We start from the raw sequence: 17160 nt of genomic DNA on the forward strand, positions 1-17160 counted from the left end.
TATATAAAACAAACGGTGTTTGAGTTTGATTAGTCTTTTTTTGTGTAAACATCTGCATTTAATCATTTTTATATTTTCCATTTTCATAGTTCATAATAACATAGTTTATTTCAGTTAACGTGTATTTTATTTCAAGTAATGCTTAATGTTTTAATTTTTAGTAATGTTTTTCTATAACAACCCCGCTTTTTAGAATAGAATAGAATAGAATAGAATAGAATGTATCGTACTGCTTTGGGTCAAATGGCTTATGAATTCTCCCACTGATCTATACTGCTCTCTAGTGTTCATTACACCACTATTTAATATATACACCATGTCACAAACTCAAACGTTCCTTTCTTCTTGTTTCCGTACTAACGTAAATTTGTACGTAAATTCGTAATTTAACGAATAACAATAATAACTAATTAACGAATAACAATAATAACTAAAAAATAATCTATCTATCTATCTATCTATCTATCTATCTATCTATCTATCTATCTATCTATCTATCTATCTATCTATCTATCTATCTATCTATCTTTTAATTAATTAAATTAAACTATTTAATTTAATATAATTTGATTTTATTAATTATTTAATATTATTAATATAGTAATGATATAATAATAATAATTATTATTATTATCATTATTATTATTATTATTACTATTATTATTATTATTATTATTATTATTAACGATGGTGTTTTGAATAGAATTCCCAATAATTGCAGTTATTACAAATAAAATGCATTAGCTTACTCTTATTTCACCAGGTCTTCCCATATAAAAGGGAATAAACTCATAGAACTCTCTACAACATAATTTCCTCAAAATCCTCACTGCATTCCATTGCACACATTCGCCTGACTCTGGTCTGGTCTGTTGTGAGCCTTGACTCATAGGACACATCTTCCCGCTGTATGAGCTTCACTGTGCACAGGAAATACCTGCAAAGTGCCTTTCCAATTATAGATGGAGAATTTCATCCATCTCACTGACATGTGTATGAAGCTAATCTCAGGAACAGCCTAATCTGCCAGCAAATTACACACAGATCTCCACCTTTACATTACAATATATCATAAAACCCATCACATACTATCCGCCCTGTATAACAGTCTTGTTTCAACAGATACCTTAAACACACACAAAAAAATAAAGTAATTAAGGGGGTGGTGAAAATGCTATAGCATGTCATAAGCAGAGGAATTCAAAGGTCCTTGTATACAAGACAGACTCTACATGCTGCTGGATGATGAAGATTATTTCCAACTTTCTTCTTTTGCTGGACTTGGTCTGCCTAATGGAGACATCCCATCAGGAGGCTGTCTCACAGGTAATATACTACATAATACAGTGACAAGTATGATCATATCTGAAATATGGTTATTAAAAAAATGAATAAGATAAACATTTTGCTAGGCATTACAAAGGTAAAAATCAGAATTTCAGTCATGCTTCTTTGTGAGGATTTTAAATGTTGTCATTTAAATGAAGGTTGCAATATTGTTACTATTCATTAAATAATAAACATTAAATAAATAAATATTGCATTTTTCTCCTTTCGGTGCACCAGCCTGAAACTATTCTAATGTGTGAGGGTTGTTTATTTATTGTTCGTCTTTTGTTATTAGACATAATATCATTTAGACTTAATTTATCATTTGGATTCCTTATATTATTATATATGGAAAGGAATTCCTATGCACAAATATTTCAATATCAATTAATATCTAATAATTATAATTATTACTTTTGGTGCATGTTCATTGCTAATGATGTCACTGTGAAAGGAGTGTATCCCACACAGTTAAAAAGCAGCTCAGGACTCAGGTTGTGGCAAAGCAGAATCGTTTGCCCTCTGTTTACTTGGTGATCAGTCGTGGCTCATTTCTGCCTCTTCACGTAACTTGCATTTCTTGCCATGGTGATCTCTGTTATATCTTAATGGTGCAATAATGGCTGTACAACTGCTGTATCAACATGCAGAGACCTTTCCTGATAGAAACCATGGAGGACACACCTTTTACAATGAAGCAGTTATGTCAACAATGAAGGTTCCTCCGGTATTAAAAGATTCATGGAAATTATACTTATTAAAAGCATATATCCATTGCTTGTGAATTATTATTATTGTGTTATTCTTTTATTTGAGTGTAATGGGGAATGTTTGCTCTGATGCGATGTATCACCATAACCTCTAGCTGGCAGTGGTGTGTTGGTCATGCAGATAGACAGTATATGTCTCCACTATGTCTGAGGAGGCTGTGATTGTCCACAGGATAGGAACAGTATTTTTGGGGGGTCCACCGTTGGTGAAAGCTGCAACCGGAGAGAAGGTTTCTCCGGAGGACCTGGGAGGACCCAGGCTGAACTCAGAGTATGCTGTTTCCTACTTTGATAGCTTTTGATCTCCAGAGCAGTGGTTTTCAATCCCTGTATGTCCACAGCCATGTTATTGATTGATAAATAATGATGAACATGTGGTGGTTAACACAGACCAAAACCATCCTGATTCGCTACACTGATTGTCAGTCAAGTTTTGGGGTACATTTAAAGCATTTTAAAGAATAAAGTATTCAAAAATGTCTAAAGCAATTTGATTCATATATTATATTAAAAATATAATATAAAAATAATGACCATTATATAAAAAATATAGTAAGTATAGTAAAAGTAAGTGCAACCCTCTAATAATAACATAATTATAAAGAAAAATAACAGTATTAATATAATATAATAAAATATAATTAAACATAATATTAATATTGGAGCAGTATTTCTAGTATAGTTTTGCTTAGCCTAGCCAATGGAATATGAGACCCAAATAATATAATATAATATAATATAATATAATATAATATAATATAATATAATATAATATAATATAATATAATATAATATAATATAATATAATATAATTGATGACCATAATATTAATAAATTGAACAAATAATATATATATATATATATATATATATATATATATATATATATATATATATATATATATATATATATATATATATAATATCATAATTTAACTAAATATTAATATTACAACAGTATTATAAATGTTTAAACATTACGTGCATAACTTGCTTCTAGGTCACCTTAATCAGTCAGGATACTGCCTTGACAGTAAAATGTTAGAGTATAATGGTAAATGTAAAGATAAAACACTTAAAATCTGACCAATCAGATCTGAGCAGGATGTGGATCAAGAGGAAAAAACTTTTTCTACTGAGATTTCAGATCACGGCTAAAGATGGGAACCGATCTCTTCAAGCATCTTTTATTTAATCACACAAAGAGCGTCTCTGAGAGCTGCTTTGTTTGTCGTGACAATCTGAATCTCACCAAATGAATGTGAAACTCCTACCAGAAAGATGAATCTACGTCAGAGATGCTCAGATAAAACTGTTATTGAGTGTTATGTTACACTGAATAAACACTGCTCTGTATTTTTAAACTATTACATTTGTTACTTTATATTTCATATTTACTTTCACCTTTATTTAATTAGCAGTTCTTGCTGCCAAAATCACTCAGTTTTTGTTAAATTTATTCCACATTGTTTGTGCTACAGACATGAATTATACCTTTAATTATGTGGATTGTTGAAAAGAGGTATGCTATTCATTTTTAACCTGTGAAAATGTTCTCTTTTGTTAGGTTTTGAGCAAGTGTCTGAAAATCATTCAACAAGAAGACTATCAAATGTCTAGAGAGAAAATGAGGACTCCTTTTCTCCGTCTGTAACACTTCCTCTGCAGAAACCTCAGTGCACTGTATAAACTTGTATAAGGTGTTGTATTAAAGTAACAATCTAGCACATATCTTTATATTTTAATGACACTCTGCCTGTAATCAACAGCAGTGCCTTATTATTGTGATTTTCTGACTGATGTAAAATAAACAAATTTGTACATATGGAATTTTACTTGTGAATAAATCATGTTTCCCATATGTTGAAGTAGAAAGTTTATAAAAAAAATAAAAAATAAAAAATCTTTCTTACAGTGCACATTATCAACAATAACATGAAAGGATTTTACATGTAATATAAAAAATACACATTTTTAAAGTATACAAAGTCATGATTGTGATCCTCTAAGGTTTGTACAGGCCATGGAGAGTGACAGGAATCATGACATCAACCTCTGCACGTGCTATTTCTGTCAGGTCAGTAGCATTCAGTATGAGGAGGAACGCTGGCCTCTGGGTCACTCCTGGTTTCACTACAATACTCAGAAGAACACCTGAGAAAAGCAGAAATCAGACATTTATATTGAGAATAAACAGATCTGAAATCTATCTTTTGTTTAGTAAAAGATATGGAATACCATCATCTTCGTCTGTAGCTTCAGGGCTTTGCACAAACAGTGGTTCGGACGGATAGGCATCTGGCTCCTGCCATATCCATGTTTCTTTGCTTTTCACATTCAGCTTGCAAATCTAAAACCCCATGAAAAGAACACAAATCAAACGTAGAGCAAATGTTGAACATGAAGAATGTTTTCAGCATCACGTCACACCCACCCGGTCTGGGACAAAGTGGTTAAGCCCAAGTCCATAAGCGAAGGTGTAATTTTTCCCACAGTATCTTTTGTAGTTGATCTGAGGAAACTCAAAAGCTGAAACACAAACATAACCCAGAAGAGGAAAGATCGACATTTAATTTTAAGTATTGGACATCAATGCAATAATTATAAAATGATATAACAATTAAAAACAATTATAAAAACTATAGTAACAATAATTGTAAGAAGTGACAATTTCCAAATAAGGAAGGTGCTGATTATTCACCTTGACGTGGTCCGGAGAAAAGAACTTCAGGCTCAAGCCAAACGGTTCCATCACTGCACATGACAGCTGTGGCTGTGGTGTATGGAAGCGAAACCAAATTCTTCCCCTGCTCTTCCTGCAAAAACAACAAAGGAAGGAACTAACAGACTGTTGAACAAAGAAATTAATTTTTGCATTGAAAAGACTGAACTCAATCTAATTGTTCCTGAGGTGAAATAGTATCATGATATTTCTTACCCTGTGGATGTCCAGTGGAAGCACGTATCTCCGCACCTCTGGCTGTGGATCTCTTATGGCTGCTTTTTTGACCTCCTCCCAGTTTTGCCTCACATTTGCCAAATATAGGTAATTATACACAAAATCATGCCTGTCAAACATAAAAAGGGGAGCACAGATGATCACCATAGTCTACATTTTGAGCCATTATCAAATTCATGAGTGTTTTTTTATTTCATTGATCTATTTGTTATTTGTTGTTTGAGATGTTAGCTAAAGCTTCAACAAAAATAAGTTTTACCCCTTCCAAGTGCACAGGTCAACAACAATAAAGCCCTGGTCCTCATAACAGTTAATGTGATGGAAAAGATTGAAGGCAGATGTTCTGAATTTGTGGTCTATGTATTCTCCAGGATTCTTGGTTGCCAGATGAAACCATGTCTGGGAATGCAGCCAAATGAGGAGGATCAGTCAACATACAAAATACCCAGAGCATTTTAAAAAAAAACATATAATTAGGAACATGATATAACGCCAGTATGCTCCGACTTACACCCATTTTGTCATTGGACTCAAAGCAGTCCATATAATTTGTCCCTCTGATACTCCAGGAAGTCAGAAATTTCAGTAGATTGATCTTCACAGGAGTCTCAACAAACACAAAATAGTTCTCCGTCATGCCAAAGCTGTGAAATATTTATTATAATATTAATATTTATTTTAATTATGAAGAACAGATTGTTATTATATTGCATTATATTACTAACCTATGGATGTAGGATGGTTTGAATCTCTCACTGCTTGGAAACTGCACCAAAACCTTTGACTTCTCAATTGGATCAGATTTAGCTGATGAAATAAATGATAATAGGCAGTCAAACACTCCTCAGAATGCATTAATAAGATCCTTTTATGCAACCAAAGCAATATACCAACCTTCTTGTGGTGGAGGGATCTTGACAATGTTGTAGGCCAGTGACATGTTCTTCCCAAAGCAGTTTCCAATGTTATATACAGTACCGTCTGGTTCAGTATGTGGATGTGCAGTCACACCATTAACTGAGAGATAATTGCACAGGTCCACCTATGGGAAAGTAGGAATAATTAATCCAAAAATGAAAAAAAAAATGAAAAAAAAAACTTGAGGCCATCCGAGATGCAGATGAGTTTGTTTCTTTATTGGAACAGATTTGGAGAAAATGTACATCATGCATTAAATCTTTTGCCGTCAGAATGAGAGTACTGATAAAAAGATAATAATCTATGAGTAATTAACATGACTATGTTATCTGATGGACTGGAGTCGTGTGGATTACTTGTGGATTATTGTGATGTTTTTATCAGCGGTTTGCACCCTGATTCTGGCGGCACCCATTCACTGCAGAGGATCCACTGGTGAGCAAATGATGTAAACTGTTCTGGTGAAGAAACAAACTCATCTACATCTTGAATGGCCTGAGGGTGAGTAAATTTTCAGCAAATGTAAAATATTTGGGTGAACTATTCCTTTAAAGGATTGATGTTATTGCTAATAGCCTCAAAATTGTGCAACAGTGCAAAAGCATACCTTTTTTATTGTTTCTAGGGTATCCGGATCAACTTTGGTTATATAGTTGGTTTCTGTGCAGGCGTAAAAGTCCTCACCAATGGGGTAAATGTTGACAAGGCAGTTGTCCGTCACCTCAATGCCTTGAAAGTAAGTAAAAAACCTGAAAATAAAGGATGTTCCAAAAGTAAATGCACCATCAGGAGTAAATTTGTTTTTTATGCCATTATTATTCTACTCCCAAATAAAATTGAAGAGAAAATACTCTCTAGACCTGGAAAAGATGTTTTTGCATGGATCTGGATATGCAGCGGTGCCAAACTCTGTGATCACAATCCTTTTCTCTGTCATGGCTCTCACATAAGCATCAGTTCTGATAAACCTAAAGTTAATCAGTTTGCATTTTATTTATATATTTGGGTATTAGTGAATGATAAACCCAGTTAAACACAGGGAGTTTTACCTGCGGTAATAAGTGACATGTCCATCTTTCAGGTCAAACTTGTGTATGAGAGCCTGACCATCAAAAAGGTGGTAAAAAGGTTCGTCTCCGATCTCAAAGAGCCCAGGGCCCATACGGAGCAGACTGCCAGTGAGCCAAGCAGGGATTTTGCCTGCAGAGAGAGAAGGTTCACTTTAAAACAAATTCGTCAGCCCCCAAATGTCTATAAAACAGCTCCCATATCAAAGGGCAGGCTAAAAGGGATTTACATCAGCCACACCAGAAGATGCATACACTTTTCCCTTTAATGCAACCATGGAGAAATTAAACGTGAAAAATGATCAAATTGAAAATGCTTGATTTCTAAGATTATAGGCATACAAACCTGAGACATGAGCAGGAATAGGCTCAGCTAACTCTTCACATGACTCAAAGATTTTTTTATAGCCACCGGCTGGGTGTTCAAGACTGTGAATGAAAACAGATGTCCACATTTTTAACATAATTCACTAAAATGACGTGACACGAAAAAGAAAAACAAAACAACTAAACTTCTACTAACATACTCATTCTTGAGGCATTTTGCACATTCTTCTAAACTAAACATTGCCAAAAGGGAAAAAAGATATAAGCTTGAAAGAAACAAATGACTAAGGAAACATCACTTTTAAAAAGGAATATATTTAAAACGAACAATAAATTGAATGTTTTCCCCTACCAAAAAACATTTGCACGATCTGAGCAGTTCGACTGAGATGGAAAAGTTCCATTACTCACCGGCTGACCATGTTGAAATGAGTTTAAGGTGAGAAGATGCCTGTATGTGTAACTCAGAACCGTTCTGTTCCCAGGAACAGCCACAGAGTCTTAGAACTCCTCCTTCGACCCCGAAACAAAAATCCCTTTGTGTTCAGACCAAGAACATTTCCACTAATATTTACTTTCCTAAAAGATCAAATGAAGAACACATATGAATGTATGGTGAACTGGCTCAATTTGCAGAACTCAATTTGCTTAATTTTTTAAATTAAGAACTAAATGTAAATAAATAACATCCGTAACAAGACTCCACAATATGACAATGCAAAAAGTTGCCAATTGCCCCTAGTCTTAACACACGACATGGGAATGGGGCATGTGAAAAGGCATTTCATTAATCACATTTTCTTTGTTTACTTTCCTGGATGACAAATGATTTGTTTTTCAGGGTCAGAGCACCATATCATTCATAAACGGAGACTGGATGTGAATACTGATGAAGGTGCACACAGCAGCACTTCGCACAAGTCATAGACTACGATGGCATGCGCATATGCATGAATGTTCATATCATTTAACTACTGACAATTCTTCAATAATTAAAAAAAAGAAAGAAAAAAAAAATCACATTTCACGCAAACAAAATTTTTTTTAATTAAAACACGTTTATTGCATAGATCAGGAACAGTACAAGTATTTATGGTGATACGATAAAGCAATAAAAAACATTAAACGTAATATATTTGGCTTACTTATACTTGATACAGAATAAAAAAGAAATCAATCACTGTCCAATTTAAGTCTTTCATTCTTAAATTCCAAGCCACTGAATCAGTACAATGTATGAGTGCAAGATAAAACATTGATAAAAGAACATAAGCAGTGAATAGACAGTACTGTCTAGAAAGAAATATGTACATCTTAAGAAATGACAACGTTAGCACATTTGAGATGGAAAAAACCCCAGTGCAAATTAACCCATACTAGCTTAGTAGCCAGACAAACTCCCACATTACACATAAAACCTATATATTTGTCTTTAGAAGTATAACTGAACCTTTTCTGTGCACCTGAATAGCGAAGACACCTGAAGATGACACACAAAAGGTGTCCATAGAAAAACAAAGGACTAAAACTGAAACAATGATACAAGACTACAAATAAAATCTTCATTTTTATTTCAAAAAGACATGTAAACAGCATGCTAAGCCTATTTGCATAATATTTGCAGTGGGTCCTCAGATTTTTTTATTGATTCAGTTATTATGACACTGAATATCTGAAAGCTCCCAATAACTTACAGTAGATCACACACCTTAAATAAATAACATTAAAATAGAAATCTGTATTGAAACTGATATAAAAGTCTGATATAAGAAACTTAAAAGACAAAACAAAAAATCACTTCAACAAAAAGTACAGTTCAGATTATACTGATGCGTTCCAGTGTCAGCCCTTTTACTGCAACAGATCAACTAAATGTCTTTTAACCTTAACCAGGCTCCCAAAATAAGATGAGTATTTTAAGAGGTATTCAGTTTCGAATACTGAAGGTTTTGGCTTTCTTGATGCTTAACAGCATTGGCGGTTTAATCTTTGGTTTATCTGCAAAAAGCTGAGCTTCACTCTCTGTTGTGGGAAAACGTCTCAAGTAGATGTCAGGATATTCCTTCTGAAACTGAGAGAAGAACAACAAAAAAAGTCAATTTGCTGTAACAAACAATGAATCAACACTAAATGTCAATTTGTGTTTAATATTAACTGCTAGAGAATAAAGTAATACAAATGTTTAAGGACTTGAACAGCATGATGTTTATGAGAAGTTCAGTAAATAAATACCAGTTGTAGCTTCTTTCTCTTCTCTTTCACAGACATGGTCTTGTCCTTTATGAGACTCTCCAGTAGGTCAGCAAGAGCAGTCTGGGACAAAGAGAGTTTCTGCTCATCAAACTGCTGAGTGCTGATCTGTCTGCAGAATGAGTATGTCGGCATGGCAACACCGGAGCCTCGGAATGTGGTCTGAGATCCAGAACGCATGCAAATGAACGGTGGATAGAAAAAAATAATAATGCATGAATAAATGAATAAACAGAGGCATCTGTTTATGTCAGAGGCATTTAGTTTATTGTGGTAACTTAGAACAGATGATTTTGTTTTAACTCAAGGACTGTCTATTCCTTCATCCTCGGGTTGCAAGTTGCTTTAAATTAAAATTATTTAAAATATACACTGCTGTTCAAAGGTTTGGGGTCAGAGGTTTTCTGTGTGTGTTTGCGTGTGTAAAAGGATGCATTCGTTTGATCAAACGTGACCGTTAAAATACTTATAATGTTGCAAAAGTTTTCTAATAAATGCTGCTCTTTTTGAACTTTCTATTCATCAAAGAATCATGAAAAAAATCATCAAGGTTTTCATAAAGATATTAGGCAAAACCAGCTGTTTTTAACATTGATAATAATAAGAAATGTTTTTGAGCACCGAATCAGCATATTAGAATGATCTCTGAAGGACCATGGGACCCTGAAGACTGGAGTAATGATGTTAAAGATTCAGCTTTGTCATCAGGAATAAATTACACTTAAAATATATTATCATATATTATTTTAAACTATAATAATATGTCACAATATTATCCCTTTAACTGTATTTTTGATTAAACAAATGCAGCCTTGATGAGCATAAGAGCTTTATCGAAATTTAGTTGATTATAGTTCTATATATTTTGCATTTTGAACAAAACTGCTGCTAATATATTACTATTAAAATATATATACACATTTAAATAAGCATTTTTCTAAGAAAAATACAGTGTAAGTTTCATTTCCATGTGGTTTGTCAGGACTCACCAGTGATTTGAGATAACTGATGTGATCTTCCACAGCATTACGCAGGTACACAGGCACCTCCAGGACCTCCTGATGGTGATCCATGAGAAACGATAACAGCCTTGTAGCCAAGAGTTCGTCCAGATCATCCACCTCCTCACAGCTCAACACACACCTAGAGAAAGTCTGCACCAACTGCACACACACACAAAAGCAAATGTATATGCAATGTGCACAAAAGAACAGGAAAACAAGATCTACTGGAATCTTCCTAACCAAAGTCCGTTTTTCAATGACATCATGCAGCCGCGGCACGTCCACGTTCTGGCTCAAGCGTGAGATCATTCGCAGAAGTAGCTGTAGTTTGCGGCGGCTGGCGGGCGGCAGGAGTAATGTGCAGAGCTGCAGGGCCTCGATGGCCACCCGCTCCAGTGACGGCTGCAATAAACCTGGAACACGATGTGTGACCCACATGTAACCGAAATAAACCATAGCACAGGACTAGAAGTTAAATACAACAAGATGAATACACATTAAGTAACCATTAGTGATGATCAAATCACACACATTACTGCCTTCAGCAACACACATTTTACATGCAATTCAATATCCTGCTACGCTTGGACTATCTAAGAGAATTCAAATAACAGTAACTAGTGATAATATACAGTTGTGGTCAACATTTTACATATACTTTGGAAGCATCAGTGACCATTTAAACCTTTTGTAATAGTTGCGTATCCCTCAGCTGTCCTCAGTGTGAAAAGATGAATCTCAAAATCATACAGTCATTGTAGAAATATGCAAAAGACGTTGGAAAATTTGTGGGACCTGAAGGATTTTTCTGAAGAACAGCAGGCAGTTTAACTGTTCAGGACAAACAACAGACTCATGAACAACTATCACAAAACAAAAGATAATAAAAAGCTGGGGATCATCCAGGAAACAACACTGTATTAATAATCAAGCACATGTAAACTTTTTAAAAACTATTATTTTCACTTGTGGACTATATGTAAACATCTTTTGTGTGAAATATCTAATTTAGGTCAGTAGTACTAAATTAACAATAACGTGGATTTTGTATGATCCCTTTTATTTAGGTAAAATAAGTAACATTTTGCAGATACTACAAAGTCTATGTTAAAATTTGACCAAAACTGTATATATTCTATATAAATCTATCTATATCGAGCAACTATATGTACAATCGATAGATGTTCTACATGTAAAATTGAAATTAAATTAAATACATTAAATAACCTTCACACAAACACATAAATAAGATATTTTGACATTTAAAATTAGTTTAGAATTATACATCTATTCGTATTACTTACACACTATTTCTTATTTTTATTATTTGTAACAAACACACACACACACACACACACACACACTACACCCTGGCCTAACCTTTTTTTTTCTTTACCAATAATTGTGCCAAATAAATATTTACTGTAAAAAAAAAAAAAAAAAAATTATATATTTATTATTAGTAGCCAAAGTGTGCAATAGAATTAGTTAGCATTAAAGTGACAGTTCGCCCCAAAATTACAATTCTGTTACGTCGTTCCAAACCTATAAGGAGATATTTAGCAAGAAAATTTGAGCAGCTTTTTTTCCTCCTAAGTATCCACAGTTTTGGAGTGAGTATATTTTTTTGGGGTGAACTATCCCTTTAAGAAATATAATTCATGTTAGGCGGGCACAAACAAGCATGCTCATGCACAAACAGAGAAGCACATCCTCATGGTTCATGTGTGTTTTTCACATGCTCTTACTTTGCTCGGGGTGGCGTGCTAATGGGGCCGAAGGGGGCCAAGTGGGTGCAGGTGTGCTCAGGTCCAGAGAGCTCTGACAGCGTCTGCTAAAGCTTGGACCTGCCCTAATGTCCATGCAACTTCCATGCAAACGGAGCAAACCAGGACCTCTAAGGCCAATGCTGGATGTGGAATCTGGTCTCATGGTAATTTCAGCCACAGGAGCGTGGATGCTAAAGCTGCTAGCACACATCTCTCTATTCTCCTCTATGTCAAACAAGTTACCCATGCTTGTAGGCCGGGCCCTGGAGGATCTCTGGTTGGTTCGGTGAAGATCAGAAGGAAGTTGGGAGCTTGTGTTGTTGCTGGACGTTTGAACACAAGAGTTTATGGACACTGAGGAACCTTGAAGCTCAAATTTGAGGTTTGGGTCTAAAGGAGAATCTGTTTGAGAGGATGATTTATCACTGCTGCAGGACTGTAGGCTTTCAGATGATCTGAGAAGTCTGTTCTTTGAACGGTTATTGACAATTCCCTCCAAAGAGCAACTTCTTGACCGAAGTCTGCCATTTGGGACTTCTGTTTTGAGAGCCTGAGGAATTTCTAGATAGCTACGGTCTAGCCGTTGTCCATCGCTGGCCCTTCTACCTCTGAAAATGGGCTGCTGTGCTTTATGGGTTTCTAACTTGGTCTCTGCTTTTGAACTGAAAACTTCTCTCATGGGCGAATCGGCTTCATCGAAGGCCTCTTTTCTCATTAAGCTCAGCAGGAGGCATTCGGTCGATTTGAACAGGTTGGCAGTGCTCACATATGGGGTTTTGGCTGGCTGCGGGCAGTTGGGTTCCTCCTGGTTTTTTCGCTTTCCTCGTTGAGTTTTAGGAGCCATGATGTAGCCACACATAACTAGCAAAGGACCAGACAACAGAACATAAACAACAAACAGGCAGGCAAAGACATTCAAGTTAGCAGACAAGAGTTAGTTTTAAACATCATCTGACACCACAAAAGCACCGCAGTCAGTAGAAACGGCGTGGTGTGACAGTCCACAGCTTGTTCCAACAATATTTTGTATATTAAGACACAGGTTAATCCTTTAGGAGGCATTTCCCAGAAAGAGTGAAGTCTGTGAGTGTTAAAACAAACCAAATCTCAAATGACACATCAACCCATTCATCTATATTTCAGGGATTTTTTTTAAAGAGTGCTTATGTAAATAAATCACTTAACAAACCATACTTACGTATACTGTAAAATAAGTACACTACTATTAAAAAATGTGGGGTCATCATTAATAAAAAAATACAAATAAATTTAGCTCAAAATCCTCTTATTATAAGGGGGCATTAAGTATTTATTTCTTTATTTTTTCTTATGTCAATGTAAAAATGTATACTCACATTAGATGAATACAAATGTTAAATGTAGAAATTATTAATGGCCACTTTTGATCAATTTAATTTTTAATCAATTTCATTTAATAAATCGTGGCTGAATATAAGAATTAATTTCCAAACAACGACTGCAACAACAAAAAACAATATACTGACTCCAATTTTTTTTTTACTGTAGTGTACACAGATTTTAAAGGCAAACATATTTTCAATTTTAATGAGACTTGAGGGCAAAATGTGTCTTTAGTGGGGAAAACAATCAAACACATGCTTCGTACATACCCAGGATGTTGACAAAGAGTTCATAGAACTGATAAGTAAGCAGTGGCTGAGAAAGACTGTAGAAATAGTCGGAGACTGTTTTAAACACATCCCGCTCAAAGCCTGGGTAAGATGGCTGGTTTGAGTCATACTTTGGCCCTTGATGGGTTAGAAAAATCAATTAGTTATCCATTTGAATAGTTTCATATTTACACGAAAGACAATAAGAGTGTGATATCGGTAGAAAAATTTCAGCTGTATCATTTCATCCCACATGTAATGCAACTTACAGTTCGCAAGACATTTCATGGCAGACAAAACCCAGGGCGGCAAATCATCTACAGAGGGGGGACAAATCAAGAGAAAATTATGTGACATATGAAAATATGATGTTTGTCTTTTCTTTTTTTTTTTTGAACACAATGGCATATATCTAACCTACCTGTCTTATCTTCCAATGAAACGACTCCATGTTTATTGACTTTGGTCATATTATACACAATAAACTGAGGATCGACTTGGGCTGGATCCAAAACATCTTCTAGAGCCCCTGATCCCACCAACTTCTGCAAACTGAGCATTCAAAAGATGATTAGATTTATGTTTTTAATTAATGTTATAAACCCTCTAATAAGAACAGTTAGGCATGTAAAAACACTGCAAAGACGACAATATAGCATAGTCATTTCGGACTCATGTAAATCATACATAAATCACTTCAACATCAACCAGCAGTGACCACTACCAAAAAATGACCATGGTGGACATGCACCAAAGTATAATTTAAAAAAACCTTGCATGTCACATAAATATTAAGCAATAGATCAGATTCTCTTTCACTTAATTCTAAGTGACTGCAAACAGGAAGTGCTTTTGCTGCAAAGCTATGTACTACAATGCATGCAAACTATATGAGACAGATGGTGTGGGGGGAGGTGGACTTACTGTGTAAGTGTGACATTCTTCCAGATGACTTGAATGTCGTCCTCTGTGAGTTCCCAGCAGTGCTTCATCTCACCTGAGGATGATCCCATGGCAGATTCTTGTGTTTCTGGATCCACATTTTCCTGTGTGAAATAGAAAGTGGATATTATACACCTGCATTGAAATTTCACATCAACAACACATTTGAAACAATAAAAAATTACCAATATCTCCTTGTCAAAATTCTTAGATCTCCTGAATCTGAAGAAACTCTCCCTGTCCATCATAGATGTGCTTTTTTTCCTCAAAACGGGGGCACGGTTAGGAATGGGCTTCAGTGGAGATGATGATGGAAACCTGAAACATATTTTAAACCAGAAAACATTGTTTCTTAATTCGTTTTTGGATCACATTTCTTCCAAACCTTTCAAAAACATCCATTTTGTCATACCTGTACAGGTGACTGTTGTCTTCCAGGTCTTCCATGCCCCATCTACCCTTCACATCTTCGATAACATGGTTCTTCAAGAACTTTTTCAGCAGCTGGATTGTCTGATGTCTGGTGACCTCGGGTCCAAAATTGCTGTTGTCCTTCAAGAGTTCATGTAACCAGTCCACAGCTGCTGATGCAGTGAAGCAGTTCATGTAAACTCTGAAGTGCTGCCGGTGCTTCTTCAAAGGCATCCCAGCCCGGAAAAGCTTAGTTACTTCATTCCACTGGAAAATAAAGGGTTGATATCACATGAGGAGCTTGCAATCACTTTATTCAAAATTAAATGACTGGTAGAAAATAAAAATAATAATATTGTTATGTTGCTCTTTTTTGATGTTGTTCAAAAGCACAGTTTTACACAGTTAAACACAATTAACATTAAATATACAGTACAAGCAGCAAAAATAAATGATGAAGGGGTGGTAAACAGTTTAAATGTGAAGGTATTTTAGCTGAAGGAACAATGAATAAAAAGTAAAACACTTCTTTAGTTCACAATTAACAACTCAAAGTTCTTTTTTACATTAAGATATACCGGAATGTGCATGATAAAATCGACATGCAGGTCACTGACCTTGGACACTATCAGCAGACAATATTTGATCAAATAAGGCAGGAGAGACTCACCAGTTTAGTGGCCCTGTATGGACCTGGGGTGACGATGTGGGAACTCATCGAAAAGATCGCGATGTCTTCCTACATATAAGGGAAGGTTTGTTTTTGATTTGTTCCTACATATAAGGGAATGTTTGTTTTTGATTTCTTGAATGCATCCGTAGGCTTAGTATAGATAAACTCCCACGGACTTTTCGTTAACTGTGTAAACAGACAACCTGAGGATGTTTCGAATTTCGATACACACACCCGTTTGAAATAACAACGCGAACTTCTCGGAAGATTGTGATTGGACGGTTTGTTTGGTCACATGATCATTTTGGCGAAAGACATTGGTTGTTCCTTGGTGACAGAATTGGCTGTCAAAATATAGGTCTGAATAATGCTATTTTTCTATTACTCGTCTAAATTGTTGTGGAAAGACTTTAATTTATTTGTTAATGACAATATTGATAAAGAATTTTACTTTGGCAAAATGTATTGTTTTAATTTGTTCATTTAAAGAAAAACTAAATATACTTAATTTTAAAAATGAAATTTAAATGTATTTTCTTTTAATTTACTTAATCCTATCTTGTTAACAGAATGTTATATATGTTAATCATCAAGTCAGATCTTTTTTTGTTTGTTTTGAATGCTAAAAGACAGCATTACTTTCGGACTATTTCTAACGCATGTAATAAGACGGCTTATGAAGTCGTTTAGTATTTTCCCTTGAATATGATGGTGTTCTGTTTAATTATATACCCCATTTGTATTTTTCTAACTGCGTCCTTATTTGTTGACGTAATGTTCATATTAAAAAAAAGAAACAAATAAATGCTATTTTTTCCCTTAAAAGAAATGCTCAAGAAAGGTTAATTAACGACATATTATAAATAACATTTTACAAACATTTTATAAACTGCAACTGGTCAAATTTTAAAAACAATAAACGTAAGAAAATGTAAAACACCATGCAAAAGAAAGGCTAATAAACCAAAAAACAACACAAAACCAAAAAAGGGTACCGCTTCACTTGTTTATTATTTGTATGATTTAGCTTATTTATTATAAACATTTCATGCTGCACAAGAAATATAGTTAACAACGATAAAATGTAATGGTCAATTAAGCTGAAATCAAA

The 17160-nt window shown here is 34.7% G+C and overlaps 2 protein-coding genes across 4 annotated transcripts; both read right to left on the reverse strand.

The window, feature by feature from the left end:
- Positions 1–3959: 3959 nt before the first annotated feature.
- Positions 3960–7923, reverse strand: LOC113069845 (retinal Mueller cells isomerohydrolase). Of its 2 annotated transcripts, XM_026242900.1 has the most exons (14): positions 7781–7922; positions 7389–7471; positions 7025–7175; positions 6836–6943; positions 6583–6724; positions 5952–6099; positions 5783–5864; positions 5569–5701; positions 5317–5456; positions 5037–5166; positions 4800–4914; positions 4533–4627; positions 4337–4448; positions 3960–4252 (listed from the first exon to the last, which is right to left on the reverse strand). In XM_026242900.1, exons 1-14 carry the CDS (start codon positions 7789–7791, stop codon positions 4104–4106), a joined length of 1599 nt encoding a protein of 532 aa, XP_026098685.1. In that variant the 5' UTR covers positions 7792–7922; the 3' UTR covers positions 3960–4103. The 2 variants fall into 2 exon arrangements, with proteins under 2 accessions (XP_026098685.1, XP_026098686.1); XM_026242901.1 differs by lacking the exons at positions 5317–5456; positions 5569–5701 and having other exon boundaries at positions 7781–7923.
- Positions 7924–8429: 506 nt separating this feature from the next.
- Positions 8430–16317, reverse strand: LOC113069846 (DEP domain-containing protein 1A-like). Of its 2 annotated transcripts, XM_026242902.1 has the most exons (12): positions 16047–16317; positions 15378–15643; positions 15151–15283; positions 14948–15069; positions 14445–14575; positions 14293–14340; positions 14024–14161; positions 12372–13253; positions 10864–11036; positions 10609–10782; positions 9602–9781; positions 8430–9440 (listed from the first exon to the last, which is right to left on the reverse strand). In XM_026242902.1, exons 1-12 carry the CDS (start codon positions 16092–16094, stop codon positions 9297–9299), a joined length of 2439 nt encoding a protein of 812 aa, XP_026098687.1. In that variant the 5' UTR covers positions 16095–16317; the 3' UTR covers positions 8430–9296. The 2 variants fall into 2 exon arrangements, with proteins under 2 accessions (XP_026098687.1, XP_026098688.1); XM_026242903.1 differs by lacking the exon at positions 12372–13253.
- Positions 16318–17160: the final 843 nt, after the last annotated feature.

This window comes from Carassius auratus, unplaced genomic scaffold, assembly GCF_003368295.1.
Source record: "Carassius auratus strain Wakin unplaced genomic scaffold, ASM336829v1 scaf_tig00002576, whole genome shotgun sequence".
NCBI classification, from domain to species: Eukaryota; Metazoa; Chordata; class Actinopteri; order Cypriniformes; family Cyprinidae; genus Carassius; species Carassius auratus.